The sequence below is a fragment of the Plectropomus leopardus genome, chromosome 9 (assembly GCF_026936395.1).
Source record: "Plectropomus leopardus strain MGB_pleo_1.0 chromosome 9, ASM2693639v1, whole genome shotgun sequence".
NCBI lineage: Eukaryota > Metazoa > Chordata > Actinopteri > Perciformes > Serranidae > Plectropomus > Plectropomus leopardus.
In genome coordinates this window covers 365,001-385,000 of record NC_142184.1, presented here as the reverse complement: position 1 = coordinate 385,000, position 20,000 = coordinate 365,001, and the positions used below count along the sequence as shown (strand labels likewise).

The following is a 20,000-nucleotide window of genomic DNA, read 5'->3' as shown; positions in this document are numbered from 1 at the left end:
TAAGTACATTTACTCAGGTACTCTACCAAAGTACAAATGTTAGGTATTTCGCTGAAGTACTTTCATGTTCTGCTGCTTTATACTTTTACTCCTCGAACTCTCCGAGGTAAATTCTGTACTTGTAGGTTTAAGTTGTTCAGGAGCGAAAAAGAGCTCAGTGCGTCGATCGGACCGCCAGATTCCCCAGATCCTAGTCTGATCCAGCATTTAGGGGGCTGACTGGTACCTGACCGCACTGAACGGTCTCAGAGGGTCCACCAGGGGACACCCCCAGAGGTCCTGTGTCTGATCCAAGAAGACCTCACCATGGATCGGGGTACCTTTGGGGAACAAATGCTCCGTCAGATTGGAATCTGTGGAATTTGACGTCGATGTCTTGAGCTCCTTGTCCGTCCGTTGGGTCATTCCTGAACAGTGTTTATGGTGTAACGTGGAGCATCGTCCTGCTGGGGACACCTGGACTGAGGTGGTCTCACCTCCCTGTGTTTACAGTCCAGCTCCTGTTTCACACTGTCTCTCTGTCTGTCTCTGTGTCTCTCTGTCCAGCTGTCTGTCCAGCAGAGAGTCTTCAACATTGCCAATGAGCTGCTGCACACAGAGATCGCCTACGTCTCTAAGCTCCACCTGCTGGACCAGGTGAGTCACCCGCAGGGTCCTGACACAGAATATTCAGGTTTTTATCCGCATTACAAAAAAGACAATATTCCTACTGAGCTGTTTACATGTCTGATGAACATTATCATTTTATTGATAATTCTCTTAATATGGTCTTGGAAGTGCCCTATGAGGATCAGATCTTTGGAGTCTGCTGGTTAGGATCAGGACTGTCCTGTCTGACACCTGTTTCAGGATTCCTGGCAGAAGCCAGGACTCTGTGGCCTGTAAACACCTGATCAGGTCTCTCTGTTGCCTCCCGTCTCCTCCTGCAGGTTTTCTGCGCCCGGCTCCTGGAGGAGGCGCGGTCCCGGTCCTCGTTCCCCTGCGACGTGGTTCAGGGGATCTTCTCCAACATCTGCTCCATCTACTGTTTCCACCAGCAGTTCCTGCTGCCGGCGCTGCAGAAGCGCATGGAGGAGTGGTGAGGGCCTCCTCCTCTGCCGGTTCTCCTCCTCCGCCGGTTCTCCTCCTCAGGAGCCGCCTTGACTTTATGCTCCTTCTGTGTCTGCAGGGACTTGAACCCGCGGATTGGGGACATCCTGCAGAAGCTGGCTCCCTTCCTGAAGATGTACGGCGAGTACGTGAAGAACTTTGACCGAGCCATGGAGCTGGTCAACACCTGGATGGAGAGATCAGCTCAGTTCAAGGCCATCATCCAGGAGATCCAGGTACCGTGTGTGCTCTGTGGTTCTGTGGTTCTCTGGTTCTGTGGTTCTGTGGTTCTCTTCTCTGGTTCTGGGGTTCTGAGGTTCTGTTCTCTGGTTCTGGGGTTCTGTTCTCTGGTTCTGGGGTTCTGAGGTTCTGTTCTCTGGTTCTGGGGTTCTGTTCTCTGGTTCTGAGGTTCTGTTATCTGGTTCTGTGGTTCTGTTCTCTGGTTCTGTGGTTCTGTGGTTCTGTTCTCTGGATCTGTGGTTCTGTTCTCTGGTTCTGTGGTTCTGTTCTGTGGTTCTGAGGTTCTGTTCTCTGGTTCTGGGGTTCTGTTCTCTGGTTCTGAGGTTCTGTTCTCTGGTTCTGGGGTTGTGTCCATGTGATAATCCATGTTCTGGTGCTGCAGAGGGAGGAGCGCTGCGGGAACCTGACCCTGCAGCACCACATGTTGGAGCCGGTCCAGAGGATCCCTCGATACGAGCTGCTGCTCAAAGATTATCTACACCGTCTGCCGGAGGATGCGCCTGACCACAGGGACGCTCAGAGTACGTAAGACAAACACACACAAATTGAGGGCACCGTCACACAGGAGGGACACCACTGAGTGACCATGTCCAGCTGGGTGACTGTCCCTCGCTGAGGACACCATCGGCGCTCTGCACCAAAACAAGCGTCCAGCTCGTCAAACTTCATATGCAGTTTTAATCTCTGTGTTGATTCTTGACTCCTGTTAGTTTGTGTCCCTGCAGCGTGTCCACAGTTTGTACACCAGGACATGTCCCTAATGTCTCTGTCTCTGCAGAGTCTCTGGAGCTGATCGCCACGGCAGCAGAACACTCCAACGCTGCTATCAGGAAGATGGTGAGACTCTGACCTCTGATCACTCTCATCTGTGTCCCCTCACTCCACTGTCCTCAGAGTCTGTTTCATGTCCCAGGTCAATTGTCCACAGAGCAGAGTTTCAGAACTGTCTCTCTGTCTGTTTGTCCCTCTGTGTGTCCCTCAGGAGCGGATGAGGAAGCTGTTGAAGGTATACGAGTTGTTGGGAGGAGAAGAAGACATCGTCAACCCGACAAATGAGCTCATCAAAGAAGGACACATCCTCAAACTGTCCAACAAGAACGGGACAACACAGGACCGATACCTCATCCTGGTACTCTACTGGTCTCTTCTGTCCTCTGCTGTCCTCTACTTTCTTCTGCCATCTTCTACTGTCTTTTACTATCCACTACTGTCTTCTGCTGTCTTCTACTGTCCACGGCCGTCCTCTCCTCTGTTACTGTCCTGATGTGTCGTTGATACAGTCAGAGTGATGACTGTTCATCCACCTGTCTCTCTGTCTTTCTGTCTGTCTGTCTCTCTGCAGTTTAATGACAGGCTGCTGTACTGCGTCCCCAAGCTGCGTCTGATTGGACAGAAGTATGGCGTCCGCGCTCGTATTGATGTGGACGGGATGGAGGTGAGACGTCATCAGCTGATAAACTCTGCCCACCACACCTGAACCTGATTAAGCCTGTTAACTTGTCTCTGTCTGTCCAACTTTCTTTCCGTCTAGCTGAAGGAGACCAGCAGTGCTGCAGTTCCCAGGACGTTCCTGGTGTCTGGAAAACAGAGATCCCTGGAGCTGCAGGCCAGGTACGGAGACACTGAGACACTGAGACGGAGTCACTGGGACAGAGAGACATAGGCACAGAGACACAGAGACACAGAGACACAGAGATAGAGACACTGAGACACTGAGACAGAGACACTGGGACACTAAGACACTGAGACAGAGGCACTGAGAGTCAAAGACACTGAGACACAGGGACAAAGAGACAGACTGAGACAGAGACATAGACACAGAGATGGAAACAGACACAGACACACAGAGACAGACACATAGAGACATAGAGAGACACAGAGACAGATGGATGCTCAGCTGTCTTCTGACTGTCCTCCTGTCTGATTGTGTCTCTGCAGGACGGAGGAGGAGAAGAAAGACTGGATTCAGGTAAACTCTCACTTCCTGTTCCTACAGGTCACTATGTCCAGGCAGGCTTTTATTTTGAAATGTGTGTGTGTGTGTGTGTGTGTGTGTGTGTGTGTGTGTGTGTGTGTGTGTGTGTGTGTGTGTGTTTTCAGGCCATCCAGGCGACGATCCAGAGACACGAGCAGACGATGGACAGCTTCAGACATCTCACCTGCTCACTGCGAGACGACGAGTCCACGCCGCCGCACTCCCCGGTAACATGTTCATGCTCAAAATGAAGGACAGGCCTAAGGGACCGTTCTGTATCTGTCAGAGGAGGGAGGGGGGGCTGAATTTTTCTTAAAAATCAACAAAAAAGGAAAGAAAACACCAAAAACTTTAAAAGAAAAATGTATTTAAAAATACAATTTTTAAAAAGAAAAAAGCCACATTTTAATCACCAAAGAAATGAAGAAAAAGGGCCGCTTTGGTTTTAATTTAGAAATCAAAAGAAAAACCACAAAAAATCTGAAGGAAAACAGGTCTTCTCCCTCCTACAGAGGTCTGTACAGACGTCCCTCAGCCCCCAGTGTCCTGAAATCCTAGAGACGCCGCTGACTCTCAATGTCCTCCGTCTGTCTGTCCCTCTGTCCCTCTGTCCGTCCGTGTGTCTCAGAGCTGTGTGGAGTTGGGGAAACGAGCTCCGACTCCGATCAGAGAGAAGGAGGTGACTCTGTGCATGAAGTGTCAGGAGCCCTTCAACTCCATCACCAAGAGACGACATCACTGCAAAGCCTGCGGACACGTACGTTCACCTGAGATCAATAACAACATCAAAACTTATATTAATCACTGATGACATCACGGCACTCCTCCCGTCACGAGTGTTTTAACCCTTTGAAGCCTGTGTGTCCTCAGCCTGCTGCCCTTTGCTGCAGGTCGTCCCCTCTGTCCCCCGTCTGTCCTCTCTGTAATAAAGGAAAAACCCAAACAAAAAAAAACCCAATTATTTAAATCAATAAAAACATGGGAAAGAGGAAATGGGCAACTTGGTGAGAAATGTTTGGCAAATGTCAAGAAACTGGTAGATTTAGAAAAAAATATTAAAAGCCAAAAATAACTTTAACTGTAATTATCTTAATGAAATATTGAAAATATTTGACATAATTATATTTAACACATTTTTCAAGTAATTTTTCTGTTTGTTTCTGTTTTGCTTTTTTCTCTTATTTATTTGCTAACGTTCTTTATTTCTTTTACATTTTACTGTTGTTTTTTTGCTAATGTTTGGATATAGTTCTTGTACTTTTAAATTTTTTTGCTAATTTGTTATGTGTATTTCTTGTTCTTTTTGCTGGTTTTCAACTGTATTTCTTGTATTTTTTGCAAATTTTCGGGTCATTTCTTCCTGCGTTTCTTATTGCCTTCTTCCCATGTTTTCAAATGAAGTCATGTGAATTTTCTGATCTTCAAAGGGTTAACCTCCTCAGCAGGATATAAAGGAGTTAAAATGAACACGAGCTGAAACGTCAGAAACATTTTGCTCAGACTTTTACTTTTTGCTTACACGTACATTTACTACAGGTAGGTTTTGACTGCGGGACTTTTACTTGTAATGGAGTATGTTGTGAGTACTTTTACTGCAGTAAAGGATCTGAATACTTGTTGTATTTGTGGAAACTGCAGACGTGTGACTGACAGTGTGTTGACTCCAGGTGGTTTGTGGGAAATGTTCAGAGTTTCGTGCTCGCCTTTCGTACGACAACAACCGCACCAACCGAGTGTGTGTGGACTGCTACGCCATGCTGGTGGGAGCGACGCCGTCGCCCGCCGCGCTGAGCAGCAGCAGCCAGAGGAGGCGCTCCATCCTGGAGGTCAGTGTGACGACCAAAAACCACAGGACCTGTCCAGATCTTTCTAACCAGAGAAAATCCTTTTTCTCCGCACAGCGAGCTCAGTGTGACCTGATGAGTATCAAACGCTCAGCATCGCCTGTGAACAGTGAGAAGTTAAAAAAAAATGTTGTTTATTTTTAACCCCGAAGGGCCTGCTTTAATACCACACACACTTTTCAGAATTAGGCTATAAAAATATTATAATAATATACAATTATATGATTTTCTACTTTCATTGAGTTTATTTTTTAACCAACATCATTCCTAATCATAAAAATCAAATATTCATTATCATTTTTGAGAATTTTAACCCTTTAAATGCCAGATTTTTGCCATGATGCTATTATGTTTTTAGAAGAGAATGATGCTGAGTGTCCTCCTCCTCAGTGTGTGAGTGTAGCTGCTGACAGTCTGGGATATGTCAGTGTGTGAGTGTAGCTGCTGACAGTCTGGGATATGTCAGTGTGTGAGTGTAGCTGCTGACAGTCTGGGATATGTCAGTGTGTGAGTGTAGCTGCTGACAGTCTGGGATATGTCAGTGTGTGAGTGTAGCTGCTGACAGTCTGGGATATGTCAGTGATCAGCAGCTACATTGACTGTGACAGGTCACCTAGTGGAAATAGCATGTATTTCCTCCATATGCCAAATATGGTCAAAATGACCTCATCAGGTGGAAAATAGTCAAAATGACAAATTCAGAGTCAAAAGCCCAGAATGACACCCAGAAATAATACAAGTCCTGTTTTTCTGCTCTGATGGCTGTGGGATCAAAAATGTCAGTTTGAATGGGTTTCAATGGAGCATTTTTGGACCTGAACAGTCTGAATGTAACTATTTAGTTTCCACAGTGTATTTTAGACTTATTGTAGGAGCTGAGCTGCAAATTCACTGATTACACTCAAATACACAATCTGGACTACATTTAGGACACATGCATCAACACACACACAGTTATCACAACAGGAAGAAGAAAAGAGACTAAAATGAGACAAACTGTCACTAAGGTAGATTTATTCTTTATTTTTTAAATAAAGTTTAGAAAATGAAATAACATTTGTCCTTGATCCTGCTACGTCTTTGCAGTTGAAGGATGAATTGATAAAAATCAGCAGCTGTTATGTAAATTCATCTGGTTCTTTGGTGATGTTGCTGCTGGTGGCATCATTCAATTCCTGCAGAGCATTTTTTGAATTTGCATCAGGCTTGTGTCCTGTCGGCTCCCAACAAGGTCCGTCTATCCAGTCTATGCAACAAGAGTACAAGTACTCACAAGTGTGTAATAAGGTATAAAACAGTTTATTTCAGTGCCTGAAAATTGTAGTAAAAACAGCTAAACTGCAAATAATGCAACATATTTGAAATCCGAATCGACTGGTTCTGTAACGCTGCATGAATTATTGTCTCAGAGGAAACAATAATAAAGTCTCAGTGTCCTCAAACCAGCTCCCGAATAAACAGCGTCTTAGCGCGTTATTTTTGCTGAAACTGGTCGAATGTGGCGTTGACATCAAACTGCAGACGTCATTTTGTCCACTTCGGTGTCCGTCACGTGTTTACACGGATCAATGTTTTGTGCGTTTGCTGCCACCAGATCGTTCAAAAAAGTGTCCACAGAAAATGTGAGGTCCTCATGTGAGGACACTGCGACCTGACGCTCTCCTCCTCTCTGTGTCTGGTTACCATAGAAACAGGCCTCCCTGGCAGCAGAAAACAGTGTGATTTGTAGTTTTCTTCACCACATGGAGAAAGGAAGTGGGCGGGGCTGGCAGAAGGCGTGGTTCGTCATCCCTGAGAACGAGCCGCTGGTGCTGTACATCTACGGGGCGCCGCAGGTAAATCACTCATATACATCATAAATCAAATATATATCATATAATATACAACAATTATAGCTAAAATATACAGCTACATTATCACGCCATCCATCACTGGAGCAGCTGCCCCCGTTACACTCGCCAATCCAACAGGAAGTACTTTTTTAAAAATCTTTTTGATTTTTTAAAATCACATTTATAACATTAAAACAACACACAAGATGTGCCATATTACCGACACATCACAAACCATTAACATGCCACAAACAGATCCCACAAAAACCCCACAGAGACAGTATATATGACTGAAGCTCAGTTTAGACACGCACACGTGTTCAGGCCGGGACACGGAAAACTGATGTCAGTAAAGGTGTTAAAGGGTTAAAAATGGTTTTAGTCTGTGTAACTAAAAAAACGTTCTCTTTTGCTGCCTTTAAGGCTGACTGATACTCATAATGATAATTTGGTGATACCAAAATAAAGATCAATATTTTCTGAGACGGTTCTCGTCCTGTGAAACTAAACGTGTGATTGGTTGAAACTTAATGTGTGATTGGTTGTTAGACTGACTCACAACCACAAACCAGCCAATCAGCGTCTTTGGTTTTTGGTATAATACTCATGATGCTCTCTGAGACAGTGACAGACTGTTCTGACTTCCTCCAGGACGTGAAGGCGCAGCGCAGCGTGCCTCTGATTGGCTTCGAGGTCTCCCTCCCAGAGTCATGTGACCGCCTGGAGCGACGCCACGCCTTCAAGATCTCCCAGAGTCACCTGACCCTGTTCTTCAGCGCAGAGGGGGAGGAACTGCAGCGGCGATGGATGGACGTCCTGCTGCGGGCCGGGAGAGGGGAGGAGCCTCAGGTCCACCGTCCAATCGTGGAGAGTCTGGAGGAGGAGGGGGAGGAGCTACTGGCTGCAGCTGAGGGAGAGAACACGTGATTCTATTGGACAAGGACGGACGGACCATGAAGATCAATAATCCTTATGGGAAACCATTAAAACCAGTACACACAGATATTTAACACACACGCACACTGCATGATGTTTTTTGTTTTTTTAACCTGTGTCGTCACGCAGCAAGGTGGGCGGAGCTTCTTCTCCCACAGTAAATCCTCACAGGACACACTGCTTTTTCTCCCTTCAGTTTGGTCTGAAACACTACAGTACCCATAAGCCTCAGCTGCCGTCACCATAGAGACGCGTCCACCTAGAGCTGTGAAATCAGAGATGTATCATGTAAAGAAGCTCTCTGATTGGACGTTTCCTGGAACATGAAGCACATTTTGTCAGCAGGACGCCTCGCTGTCAGCGAGCGCCATCACGTCTTTACCTTTAAATCTAAATCTGAGATCTGATCTGAGAGCAGCCGGCATCTCTCTCTCACACACACACACACACACACACACACACACACACTTTTATCTATCTCAGAGTGAACACACAAAAACACTTTTTCAGCTTTCTGCAGTGAGCCGGCTGAGTCTCAGACACTCGTACGGGACAATTCTGCACCTGCTGGTTTACGTCCATCACCAGCGCTCAGATGCAGGATTGTTGGACACGATATTTTTTTGTTTCTTTTAGCCGGACCGGTCCCACTGAGATTACGATCTCTGTTTTCTGTGGAAGTCGTGAAAGGCAGCACAAGATCCAAACACGCGATGATGAAGAGACACGAACAGAAGAACAGACGATGTGACGTTATAAAAACATCCAGCGACTGTGAAGACTCCGTCTCTCTGAAAACATTCACAGAAATCAAACATCCTGCAGAGTTTTTCAGTCTGACGCTGCAGAATTCACCTGAAGCTGTTTCCCCAACCTCTGAATATTTGCTGTACACAGCTGACATCTGTCCAGCTCCCTGCTGTCAAAGACAGTTTGACGTCACCATCCTCAGACACAAACAAACAAGGTGGGTTTCCATTAACTCGAAACTGCACCAACTGCAAATATTAAATACATCTAATGGAAACATCAATTTGGAAAAAAATTCCCATTTTTCACAAAAGTTTTTCCTCTGGCATGAGGTGGTACTTTAGGCGACTATAAAAAGCCATATTTGTCCAAACTGCAGTGGAAACACTTTTTTGGCTTTTCTAGGTCACATGATGCTGTGAGGTCACATGACGCTGTGAGGTCACATGATGCCGCTCCCACGTATAAGGAGCTCGCCTTTCCATCACGGCTCCATAACACGCCTGCGTGGCCTTGGATTGGAAATAATGGCGGCGAGTGCGGTGGCTGCAATAGAAATAAAGCTGCTGATGTTTTGAACATCCGTCGCCATGGTTACTGGGATGTTATTGTCAGAGGAGAAGTCACATGACATCACTCAGTGGAAACACAGTCAGCTCCACGTTGAGATTTATACACATTTACTAAATGTCAATGCAGTTTGGATCAGATCTGTGATGGAAACCCGCCTGCTGAGGTGAAGACTTCGGCCCTCTTCATGAATCTCTATGAAAACACGACTGAATGAGGATAAACGTGAACACATGATGGAGTCAAAGTGGACCAAAACGCCCCTCTGAACAGATTCTGCCTGGTTTCTCAAGGATAATATTTCTTGTCAAGAAAGCAATTTTCAATTTAAGCTTTTGAACAGAAAGAAAAAGAAAAGACGAACTTTTCCTCTTTAAATGCACTTAGAAGACATTTTTAACCCTAAATTTCCCCTGAAGAATAAAACTCCTGCTGCTGCAGCGTCATTTCCAAACCTGCCAATCAAATCGCCCATCTGGAGGTAAACGACGTTTCCCAGCAGCCTCTGCTCCGAGGCCTCTCTGCCCTCTGCTGGGAGAATCAGGTGCTGCAGGTTTTTATAAAATCACTGAGGCGGTTCATTGCCGTCCTGCAGAAATCTCACCTTCTTTTATTTACGAAATGTCCAGGTTTAGTTCTCAGATTCAAACTGCATCTTCAGCCTGAAACGTCCTAAATTAACAAGAAATTATTTAAAAGATAAATGTTTGACTCCTGTCTCAATGTTGTGACTCAAAAACTCAAATTTAGTTTCTTAATATTTTGAACAAACCTCTGGAACTGTGAATCCCAAAGTCAAAATTATGATTGAATTTAGTGTCATTTTAACTCTTTAACAGTAATTTCAGTAATACTTAAATATCCAGCGAGAGTCAGCTGATCCTGGTCAGAACTATCTGATCCCAGTCAGAGTTATCTGATCCCGGTCAGAACTATCTGATCCCAGTCAGAGTTATCTGATCCCGGTCAGAACTATCTGATCCCAGTCAGAGTTATCTGATCCCGGTCAGAACTATCTGATCCCAGTCAGAGTTAGCAGATCCCGGTCAGAACTATCTCATCCCGGTCAGAACTATCTGATCCCAGTCAGAGTTATCTGATCCCGGTCAGAACTATCTGATCCCGGTCAGAACTATCTCATCCCGGTCAGAACTATCTGATCCCGGTCAGAACTATCTGATCCCGGTCAGAACTATCTGATCCCGGTCAGAACTATCTGATCCCAGTCAGAGTTAGCTGATCCCAGTCTGAACTATCTCAGTGGACTGGGGGTCCAAATGTTTTGGACATTTGAAGACCTCTGTTTGTTAAATCATGTAGACGAAAAAGCCCCCCCCCCCCCGTGAGGTTTCTGTAGGATGCTGATGATGTCAGCCTGTCAGCCCAGCTGATGATGGTGAAGGTGAATTTTTGAGTTGGTTGTACAAAGTCTAAGAGAGAGTTTTTAAGATGGACGGACACATGAAGAGGACGCAGACTGGACTGCGACCCTTTGTGCAGTCAGACGGACTCGTTGCGTTTCCATCCAGAGATTAGACGGAGCCGATCTGAACCCGACAGAAGAGACTTGAGTTGTTTTTAACATGTGGTCCAGTATTTCTGTCTCTATAAACAGCTTTTGGACAAAGTGTTTTGATAGTGAAAATATGATGATGAATATTATTATTACTACTACTATTATTATTATTATTATTATTATTATTGTTATTCTGATGAAATTATCTGATGAACTGATGTTTCTGTGTTTATGAGTCGAGGTTGTGTTTGATGTTTGCTTGATGCAAGTTGATGCAAGAAGAAAACAAAGAGTTAAAAAATGTGTAAATATAATTTATTCTCCTTTGACCTTCCTGGTCATGTGACTACGTAAAGGTTAAAAGTTGACGCTCGCTGTCGCTCCACACGGCCAGAGCCAATCAGACGGCTTACAGGGTGAAGCTCAAAGGAAACATGAAACTCTCTCCCATCTTAAAGCTAAGCTAGGCCACAAGGTAATGCTAAGCCAAGCTAGCACTTTCCCCTTCTCTGAGATTTCATGCTAAGCTAGGCTACAAGTTTCCCCCGGCTTCCAGTCTTTATGCTAAGCTAGGCTAAGCTGTTCTTTTAACATGTCACATGGTGCTCGGCCTGTGTGTGGCTCTGGCTGTGGCAGCGTGTGTTTGGCGTGTTTTTGGCGTGTAAAGCAGACTCCGGTGGTGTGTCGTCCTGGAAGGAAATGGCCAGTAACTCCGCCTTATTGCTCCCATCATCACCAGTTATCTCTGTGTTGGAAATGTTTTAAATCCGTGTTGAGCGGCTGCAGATTATTTTGCTTCTGGAGTTTAATTTTATTTTTGTTTCAGAGACTTTAGCAGACTCGTTCCCATCCTGACTGGCTCTTACTGGTTTTTACTGGTTCTTACTGGTTCTGACCATGTTTTCTTTAAAAATCACAAAAACTTTTTAAAGAAGAAAAATTACAAATTTTAATTAAAAAAAAAATTAAACAAAATGTTAAAAACATAAAAATGATAAAGAAAAAAATATGCCAAGAGAAGATGCCAAATTGGCCATTTGGTTTTGTCTTTTTTTGTTTTTTCTGAGGGAGGAGTTTGTCGAATGATGTGTTCAAGGACTGTCTGAAATTTAAATATCCAACAATACTTTTTGTTTTTACAGTTTCTGGCTGTGATAGATGGTGTCATTTTTTCCGGGTTTTTTTCCAGCTGCTGGTCTCCAGTTCAGCCTGTTAGCAGATCCAGATAACGTCTGATTCATCCAGCACAGTCCAGCTTCAGCTGGTTTATCTACAGCCAGTTTGAACCAGTCAGAGTCGGCACCAGTCCAGCCAGTCAGGACAGCCGGGTCAGACCGGGTCAGACCGGGTCAGACCGGTTCTGGTCTCGTCAGTATTTTGCCTTACACACAGTATCTGAACTTTCTTCAACTTTTGCCAAATCAGCTGACGTCCGTCAGCCTGCAGCTGTTTGTTTATCACTTTAATCAAACTGTTTTTATGTTTCTGTCGTTTTGGACTTCTGTCCTGATCCCGTATGAGCTCATCATCACTCGTGTTATTATGGACTGTTATTGGTTGCTGTTACCATGGAGACCGTCAGTATTTTCACCACAGTTTATACCCCAACGGATGAACCATGAACCAATCCAAAAGATGTGTCTGTAACCACAGATACAGACACACCAACGCTTCGCCGGCCGCTGGATTCTACATCAGCGGCGCCGCCATGTTGGAGCGGAAGAGACAGACGTTTAAACAACGACAGTAAACAAGAAGCTGCAATTTTTACGGTTAAAAACACTCTGTAATGCAGGTCCGGCTCTCTCCTGTATGATGAATCGCTGCATCAGGTGGCACGCTCACTGCGGTATATGTGCAAATGTCCAGGACAGTGAGACTCAACTTAAGGCCCGCAGGCCAAATCTGGCCCCTGATAGGGCCGCGGGTGGCCCCCGACCATTTTCTTATTGACACTAAAAATAAAGTGATTGACTCTGTGAATATTTTTTGTCCATTTAGTCTCCGTAAGGTGTCAGAGACATAAAACAGCATCAAAATAGAGCTTGTTGATCAAAAAAAGAGGAGGATCCCCCACACCCCCGACAGAGGACACAGCTGAGACACTCATGTCCTGAAATACTAGAAATGTCCTCAAATTCTAAAAATATCCTAAAATTGAAGAAACGTCCTATAATCTGAGAAAGGTTAGGTATTTCTGCTCTCTGGTGACCAGAGCTCTTATCTCTTGACATGTTGCCATAGTATCCGCTGAGTTTCTGCAGAAGCAAGTTACCAGGGTAACCAACCAGACTCCCAATACTCACTCCACAGCGGCACCATGGTAACCACTGAGCTCCACAGCTGCTGGCTTCACAGTGCTGCCATAGCAACCACTGGACTCTGGTTACTGTGACAACAGCCTCCGTCTCTCGCTGTCTCCGTGTATAACAGCAGCATGGTCGTGTATTCCTCTTTCTGTTGTAGTTGTAGTATCTTGTTATTATTGATTATTGAGTATTGGTTGATTGATTGCAGATTATTGGTTAGTGGCCGGCCACTGCCTTCCATCCTGTCCCCGTCTGTTTCCCATCATATCCCTCTGTAAGAAAATACAGTGAGAAATGTTTATGAGGTTATAAATGAAATAAAGACATAAAAACTGAGCACACATAGTACATTTGCTATTATCTTTTATATATAGACGAGAACTGATTTAGCATATTCTTAAAAATGTGTGTGGGACTTCTATTGATTTGAGTTCTGTGGGACAAACTGCTGATTTATTTTGAGTTTTTAAATTTTGAAAAGTGAAATGTTTACAAACGTAGATTTATTGTAATAAGTATCGCCCACTTTATGTATCATTACTAAATCTGACTTTGCAGAACGAGTTTCATAAGAGTCTGTGCAGCTGATCATGAAATATAAACGTTAATATCCTGATACTGCTAAGCGCAGCTCAAGGTACTAACTCATGTGCACAAAGTTTGTTTACAACTGCAATGATATTTTTGATTTATGAGTATTTATGCAAAATTTAAATTAAAGACAAGTGAGAAAATGCATAACATCAAAACTTTAGATCGCCATAGATGAAGATGTTGATGATGATGAAGATGATGGTGATGGTGATGATGATGGTGATAATGATGATGATGATGATGATGATGGTGATGATGATGATGATGATGATGATGATGGTGATGAAGATGATGATGGTGATGAAGATGATGATGGTGATGATGATGATGATGATGATGGTGATGATGGTGATGATGATGATGATGGTGATGATGATGAAGTTGATGATGATGGTGATGATGATGATGGTGATGATGATGATGGTGATGATGATGAAGATGATGAAAATGTTGATGATGATGATGATGATGATGATGATGGTGATGATGGTGGTAGTGATGATGATGATGATGATGGTGATGATGGTGGTAGTGATGATGATGATGATGATGGTGATGATGATGATGATGATGATGGTGATGATGATGATGATGGTGATGATGATGATGATGATGATGGTGATGATGATGAAGTTGATGATGATGGTGATGATGATGATGGTGATGATGATGATGATGATGGTGATGATGGTGATGATGATGATAATGGTGATGATGATGAAGATGATGATGATGATGATGATGATGGTGATGATGATGATGATGGTGATGATGAAGATGATGATGAAAATGTTGATGATGATGAAGATGATGATGATGGTGATGATGAAAATGTTGATGATGATGAAGATGATGATGATGATGTGATGATGATGGTGATGATGATGATGATGATGGTGATGATGAAGATGATGATGAAAATGTTGATGATGATGAAGATGATGATGATGATGGTGATGGTGATGATGAAGATGATGATGAAAATGTTGATGATGATGATGATGATGATGATGAAAATGTTGATGATGATGAAGATGATGATGATGATGGTGATGATGATGGTGGTAGTGATGATGATGATGATGGTCATGGTGATGGTGATGATGATGATGGTGATGGTGATGGGCATGGTCATGGTGATGATGGTGATGGTGAAAATACAGAAGAGGAATGTGAGCAAAAATGAAAGGGCTCCTAAAAGAACGAAAAACTAAAAAAATCACAATATAACACGTCAAAAAAAAGAAAGAAAGAAAGTAAACATACTGTAGTATGTCGGGAAAGAAAAGTCACAGTACAGTGTGTCAAACACTAACAAAGTTATAGAAGAGTATATTGAGAAAAAACCTTCTTTAAGTCCTAGTATACATGCAAATATACCACATCAGAAGTCATTGTATAGAAAATTGCAAAAATTAAAACGAAAAAAAAAAAAAAACGCTAGGATGTTTTTTAAAAATCGCCCAACATTTTTAAAGAAAAACTTGCCAAAATATTTTATTTAAAACTCACTAATTTCTTTCTTTTTTTAAAGAAGCAATGTTAACTCCATTTTAAAAGACAACGAGAATTCCTTAAATGTTTTACTTAAAAGGAATCACACAAAAAAAAATGTAAGGAAAAGAGTTAGGAATTAGGATGTAATGAAAAATGTTAAATTAGGGAAAAGTCTACAAAATGTTTGGTTTTAAAAATCACCAGATTAAAATAAAACTTAAAAAAAGAATAAGTGAATCACCAAAAAGTTTATGCAAGATAAAAGATGCAAAACAATAATTAAATGAAAAAAATAGTTTAAAGACGACATGTGTCCAAACCCATGAGGACACTTTCTCTGAAAATAGTCCTCTGCCTTAAAATCATAAGCCCCTCCCCTCTGCTTAAACATGCCCCGCCTTATAAATAACTGACAGTCCCTCAGATTCAGGCATCACTCACACATCAGTGCATCAGATTTAATCATCAGTAATCAATAATCAGTCATCAGGATGTAAGCTCAAAGTTTTCAACATATCACCACTGTTTAAACAATAATAATAATAATAATAATAGTAAAGTAAATGTTAGTGATTGATAATTGATCACTTTATGGCGGTATTTTTGGGGTCACGTGCAGTTTGATGAGTTATTTTTATCTCCAGTCTGATGAAACTATGTAAACAGGCGGACGACCCCGCCCCCCGCCTGTCTCCTGCCCTCTGATTGGTCCGCTCTGCTGTCAGTCAGAACTCGGCCGATCAGTCGATGGGGGCTGACGTCACCTCGGATTTCCCCGCCACGCGCGCTCACTTCCCGTAACAGAAGAAAACAAACAAGATGGCGGCGGACGGAGCTCCGCGAGCAGCGGCAGCTCATTGGCTGTCAGCGGATACAGCCGCGCTCTGATTGGCTGGTGGTGAGCAGAGCAGCAGCTGATTGGTCCGGGCGGTAAGACCCGCCTCCAGCAGTTGAGTCACACATAGAACCAGAACATGTAGAAAACACCTGCAGCTCAAAACTCAAGATTTATTAATATATAATTATTAAATAAACTGGAAACGCGTCAGTTCAGTGTAAGTCAAATAGTAAATGTAGTGTTGTAGTATACATATAATTGTTGGCTATTTTTCTTCATTGAATATTTTTCAGTAGTTAGTTCTGGTAGGTTTTTTTTTTAAAGTTTTTTGTAAAAAGGCATGTTTTTAGTAGTTTTTTTCCTTTAAAATCTTTATGTGATTTTTTTGTCTTTTGAGCATTTCATTTTTCTCTCTCAAAATCTTAGTATTTTGGGGGTTTTTTCATTTATTTGGGGTGATTTTTAAAGGTCTTTCAAAAAACAAACAACGAAATCATACTTGTCTCAGCGCCTGGAGATACCGTTGGGTTTCCGGTTTGGTCTTATTGTGGCGGGTTCGTTTTATTGTGGATATTTGCAGCAGAAAGTGTCTGATCTGTGTGCTGTGTTTCTATGCTCACAGCGGCTCCGCGGACACTGTCTCCCCGTCTGTCTCCCCGTCTGTCTCTCAGTCTGTATGTGCTCCAGTGTCTGTCCAGGTGTCTCTGAGCAGCAGCGGTGAGCGGGACTCGAACCTGTGACCTCCTGTCTCTTTCGGACTGAAACATGCCGCTGTGATATCCCGCCGACTCTCTGGTCCTGCGGTGGCTGCTGGGAAATAACGCTCCTCGGTACCTCTCCGTTAAAACGTCTCTGTGTCCGGAGAAATGTCCGCCGTCAGCCCGGACCAGATTCACAACCGAACCGGAGCCGAGCCGGAGCAGCGGGAGGCCGGGCTCCTGCAGCCGCAGACCGTGTTCGTCATCCTGGACTCGTCTGAGACTCTCAACCTGGTCCGGTGAGTCCGGAAGTTGTGAGAGGCACCGTTATGTCTGAAACACCAAACTCCATTCAAGAAATCTGTATTTTAAAATCCACTGAGCTCACTGGGACAAAAACACCCAGTTCAACGTGACTGAGGACACCCGTCAGATCTGTGGTGTCTTCTGGTCCAATCGGCATATAAATTATACACCAAACGGATTACCTTAACTCTGATTAATTAGTTATATTTCATTTCGGTGAACTCGTTTAGACGCTGAATCAGGACAGTCGCTTAATAAAGTTAAATTTCTCACTTGAGTGAGTTGAGTTATGTTCCTTTGATCAATGCCGAATGGAATAACGGGTCCTACAGATGATAAAGGAAACACTCGGTTGCTTTGTAATACCGCCGCATCCGCGCAAAAGAAGATTCATTTTAAATTGAAAAAGTTTTGAATGACGTTTGGCATGACTGACTGTGTGTATTAGAGACTTTACATTAAATGGCTTGTTTAAGTGGAACGAATTGGACTAATATTCTGGTAGTATTCAGTGCAGGTGATAAACAACACCATCTGTTATTTACACACAAATTTTATTGAAATGGTTTGGTTTTGGTGTATGAGATCTGAGCCGAATCCACATGTATTCTCTAAACATTCAGATTTTACTTCCAGGTTTGTTTTGGACGTTTGTTAAATCAATTGAGAGGCAAGTAAACTTTAAATCACCCAAGTTTTGAATGGAGTTTGGCGTGAGGTGCTCCTCAGGTTCCCAAATAAGAAGCTTTAATGTTTAGATGAGTTAAGTTGTAACTGAAGTGCTGAGTCACTCAGCCAGAGTGTGTTTCCATGGTGATGAAGAGGGCGGCCGGTCTGAAACTTTTGGGTCTTGCAGGTTGTTGTTGTTCTGTCTGACCTTTGACCCCTGATCCTCTTTGCCTCCTGCTGCAATGAGTCATCCAACGTCAACACACACACACACACACACACACACACACACACACACACACAGAGCGGCTGGTCTTCCCATGGATTTTCCCAGAGAGACAAACAGGCAGAGTGACAGGCCCGGTCTCGTCCTGAAGTGTCCCCCCCCAGTTCCCCCGCCACACCCTGCCACACATTTTGTGTGGGCGGTGAGGCAGAAAAGAAAAGTAATAACAAGCCTGAAGAGACGCCTCTGTGCCGGTGTTTGTGTTGAAAGAGGAGTGATGAGCAGGAGGAGGAGGAAGAGAAATAAGAGGAGGAGCAGGAGGGCTGTTTATTTACAGTCACTGATCTGAGCTGGTGAGGAGGAGGATTTGATGAAGGTGAAGGTGATGAAGATGAAGATGAAGGAGATGAAGAGCAGCATGTGTTCAGTTTGTTGCAGATTTTTGTTATTGTTTGTTATTAACCCTTTAGTGTCTGTCTCATTTTAGTCTCTTTTCTTCTTCCTGTTGTGATAACTGTGTGTGTGTTGATGCATGTGTCCTAAATGTAGTCCAGATTGTGTATTTGAGTGTAATCAGTGAATTTGCAGCTCAGCTCCTACAATAAGTCTAAAATACACTGTGGAAACTAAATAACTTAACTTAACTTCAGACTGTTCAGGTCAAAAAAATATTGAATGAAAATTTATTTCAGACGTGAAAATAAAATAAACAAACAAACAAACAAACAAAAGGTTATGTTTGTTCCAACAAATAAGCAGAATAAAGTGAATGTTATATGTGATTAAAACATGTTACAAAAACTAAATTCCATTTGCAAGCATTGACATGCCCATAATATTTAACCCCTCACATACATATACACATACATATACACATACGTATACACACACATATACACATTCATATACACATACACATATACACACACGTATACACACACATATACACATTCATATACACACGTATACACACTCATATACACATACATATACACACTCATATACACATACATATACACACTCATACACATGCATATACACACTCATATACACATGCATATACACATACATATACACACTCATATACACATGCATATACACACTCATACACATACATATACACACTCATATACACATGCATATACACACTCATATACACATACATATACACTCATATACACATACATATACACACTCATATACACATACATATACACTCATATACACACTCATATACACATACATATACACTCATATACACACTCATATACACATACATATACACACTCATATACACACTCATATACACATACATATACACACTCATATACACATGCACATACACATACATATACACACTCATATACACATGCATATACACACTCATACACATACATATACACACTCATATACACATGCATATACACACTCATATACACATACATATACACTCATACACACTCATATACACATACATATACACTCATATACACACTCATATACACATACATATACACACTCATATACACACTCATATACACATACATATACACACTCATATACACACTCATATACACACACATATACACACTCATATACACATACATATACACACTCATATACACATACATATACACACTCATATACACACTCATATACACATACATATACACACTCATATACACATGCATATACACATACATATACACACTCATATACACATGCATATACACACTCATACACATACATATACACACTCATATACACATGCATATACACACTCATATACACATACATATACACTCATATACACACTCATATACACATACATATACACTCATATACACACTCATATACACATACATATACACACTCATATACACACTCATATACACACTCATATACACACTCATATACACATACATATACACACTCATATACACACTCATATACACATACATATACACACTCATATACACACTCATATACACATACATATACACACTCATATACACATACATATACACACTCATACACATACATATACACACTCATATACACATACATATACACACTCATATACACACTCATATACACATACATATACACAC

At 42.5% G+C, this 20,000-nt stretch overlaps 2 protein-coding genes across 5 annotated transcripts in view; both read left to right on the top strand.

The window, feature by feature from the left end:
* fgd1 (FYVE, RhoGEF and PH domain containing 1) overlaps positions 1 to 13,397 on the top strand; it is a 29,785-nt gene extending 16,388 nt beyond the window's left edge. For all 4 annotated transcript variants that reach the window (XM_088081532.1, XM_088081530.1, XM_088081534.1 and 1 more), the window contains 14 exons: positions 547 to 636; positions 930 to 1,078; positions 1,169 to 1,325; positions 1,712 to 1,850; positions 2,108 to 2,166; positions 2,312 to 2,458; positions 2,672 to 2,764; positions 2,861 to 2,940; positions 3,268 to 3,298; positions 3,430 to 3,531; positions 3,933 to 4,061; positions 4,972 to 5,130; positions 6,837 to 6,983; positions 7,632 to 13,397. In XM_088081532.1, the coding sequence (XP_087937658.1) occupies positions 547 to 636; positions 930 to 1,078; positions 1,169 to 1,325; positions 1,712 to 1,850; positions 2,108 to 2,166; positions 2,312 to 2,458; positions 2,672 to 2,764; positions 2,861 to 2,940; positions 3,268 to 3,298; positions 3,430 to 3,531; positions 3,933 to 4,061; positions 4,972 to 5,130; positions 6,837 to 6,983; positions 7,632 to 7,907 (1,758 nt within the window). In that variant the 3' untranslated portion in view covers positions 7,908 to 13,397. The remainder of the gene's footprint in view (positions 1 to 546; positions 637 to 929; positions 1,079 to 1,168; positions 1,326 to 1,711; positions 1,851 to 2,107; positions 2,167 to 2,311; positions 2,459 to 2,671; positions 2,765 to 2,860; positions 2,941 to 3,267; positions 3,299 to 3,429; positions 3,532 to 3,932; positions 4,062 to 4,971; positions 5,131 to 6,836; positions 6,984 to 7,631) is intronic.
* Positions 13,398 to 16,659: 3,262 nt separating this feature from the next.
* tfe3a (transcription factor binding to IGHM enhancer 3a) overlaps positions 16,660 to 20,000 on the top strand; it is a 21,133-nt gene continuing 17,792 nt past the window's right edge. Inside the window, exon 1 of the mRNA XM_088081535.1 lies at positions 16,660 to 16,987. Within this exon, the coding sequence (XP_087937661.1) occupies positions 16,857 to 16,987 (131 nt within the window). The 5' untranslated portion in view covers positions 16,660 to 16,856. The remainder of the gene's footprint in view (positions 16,988 to 20,000) is intronic.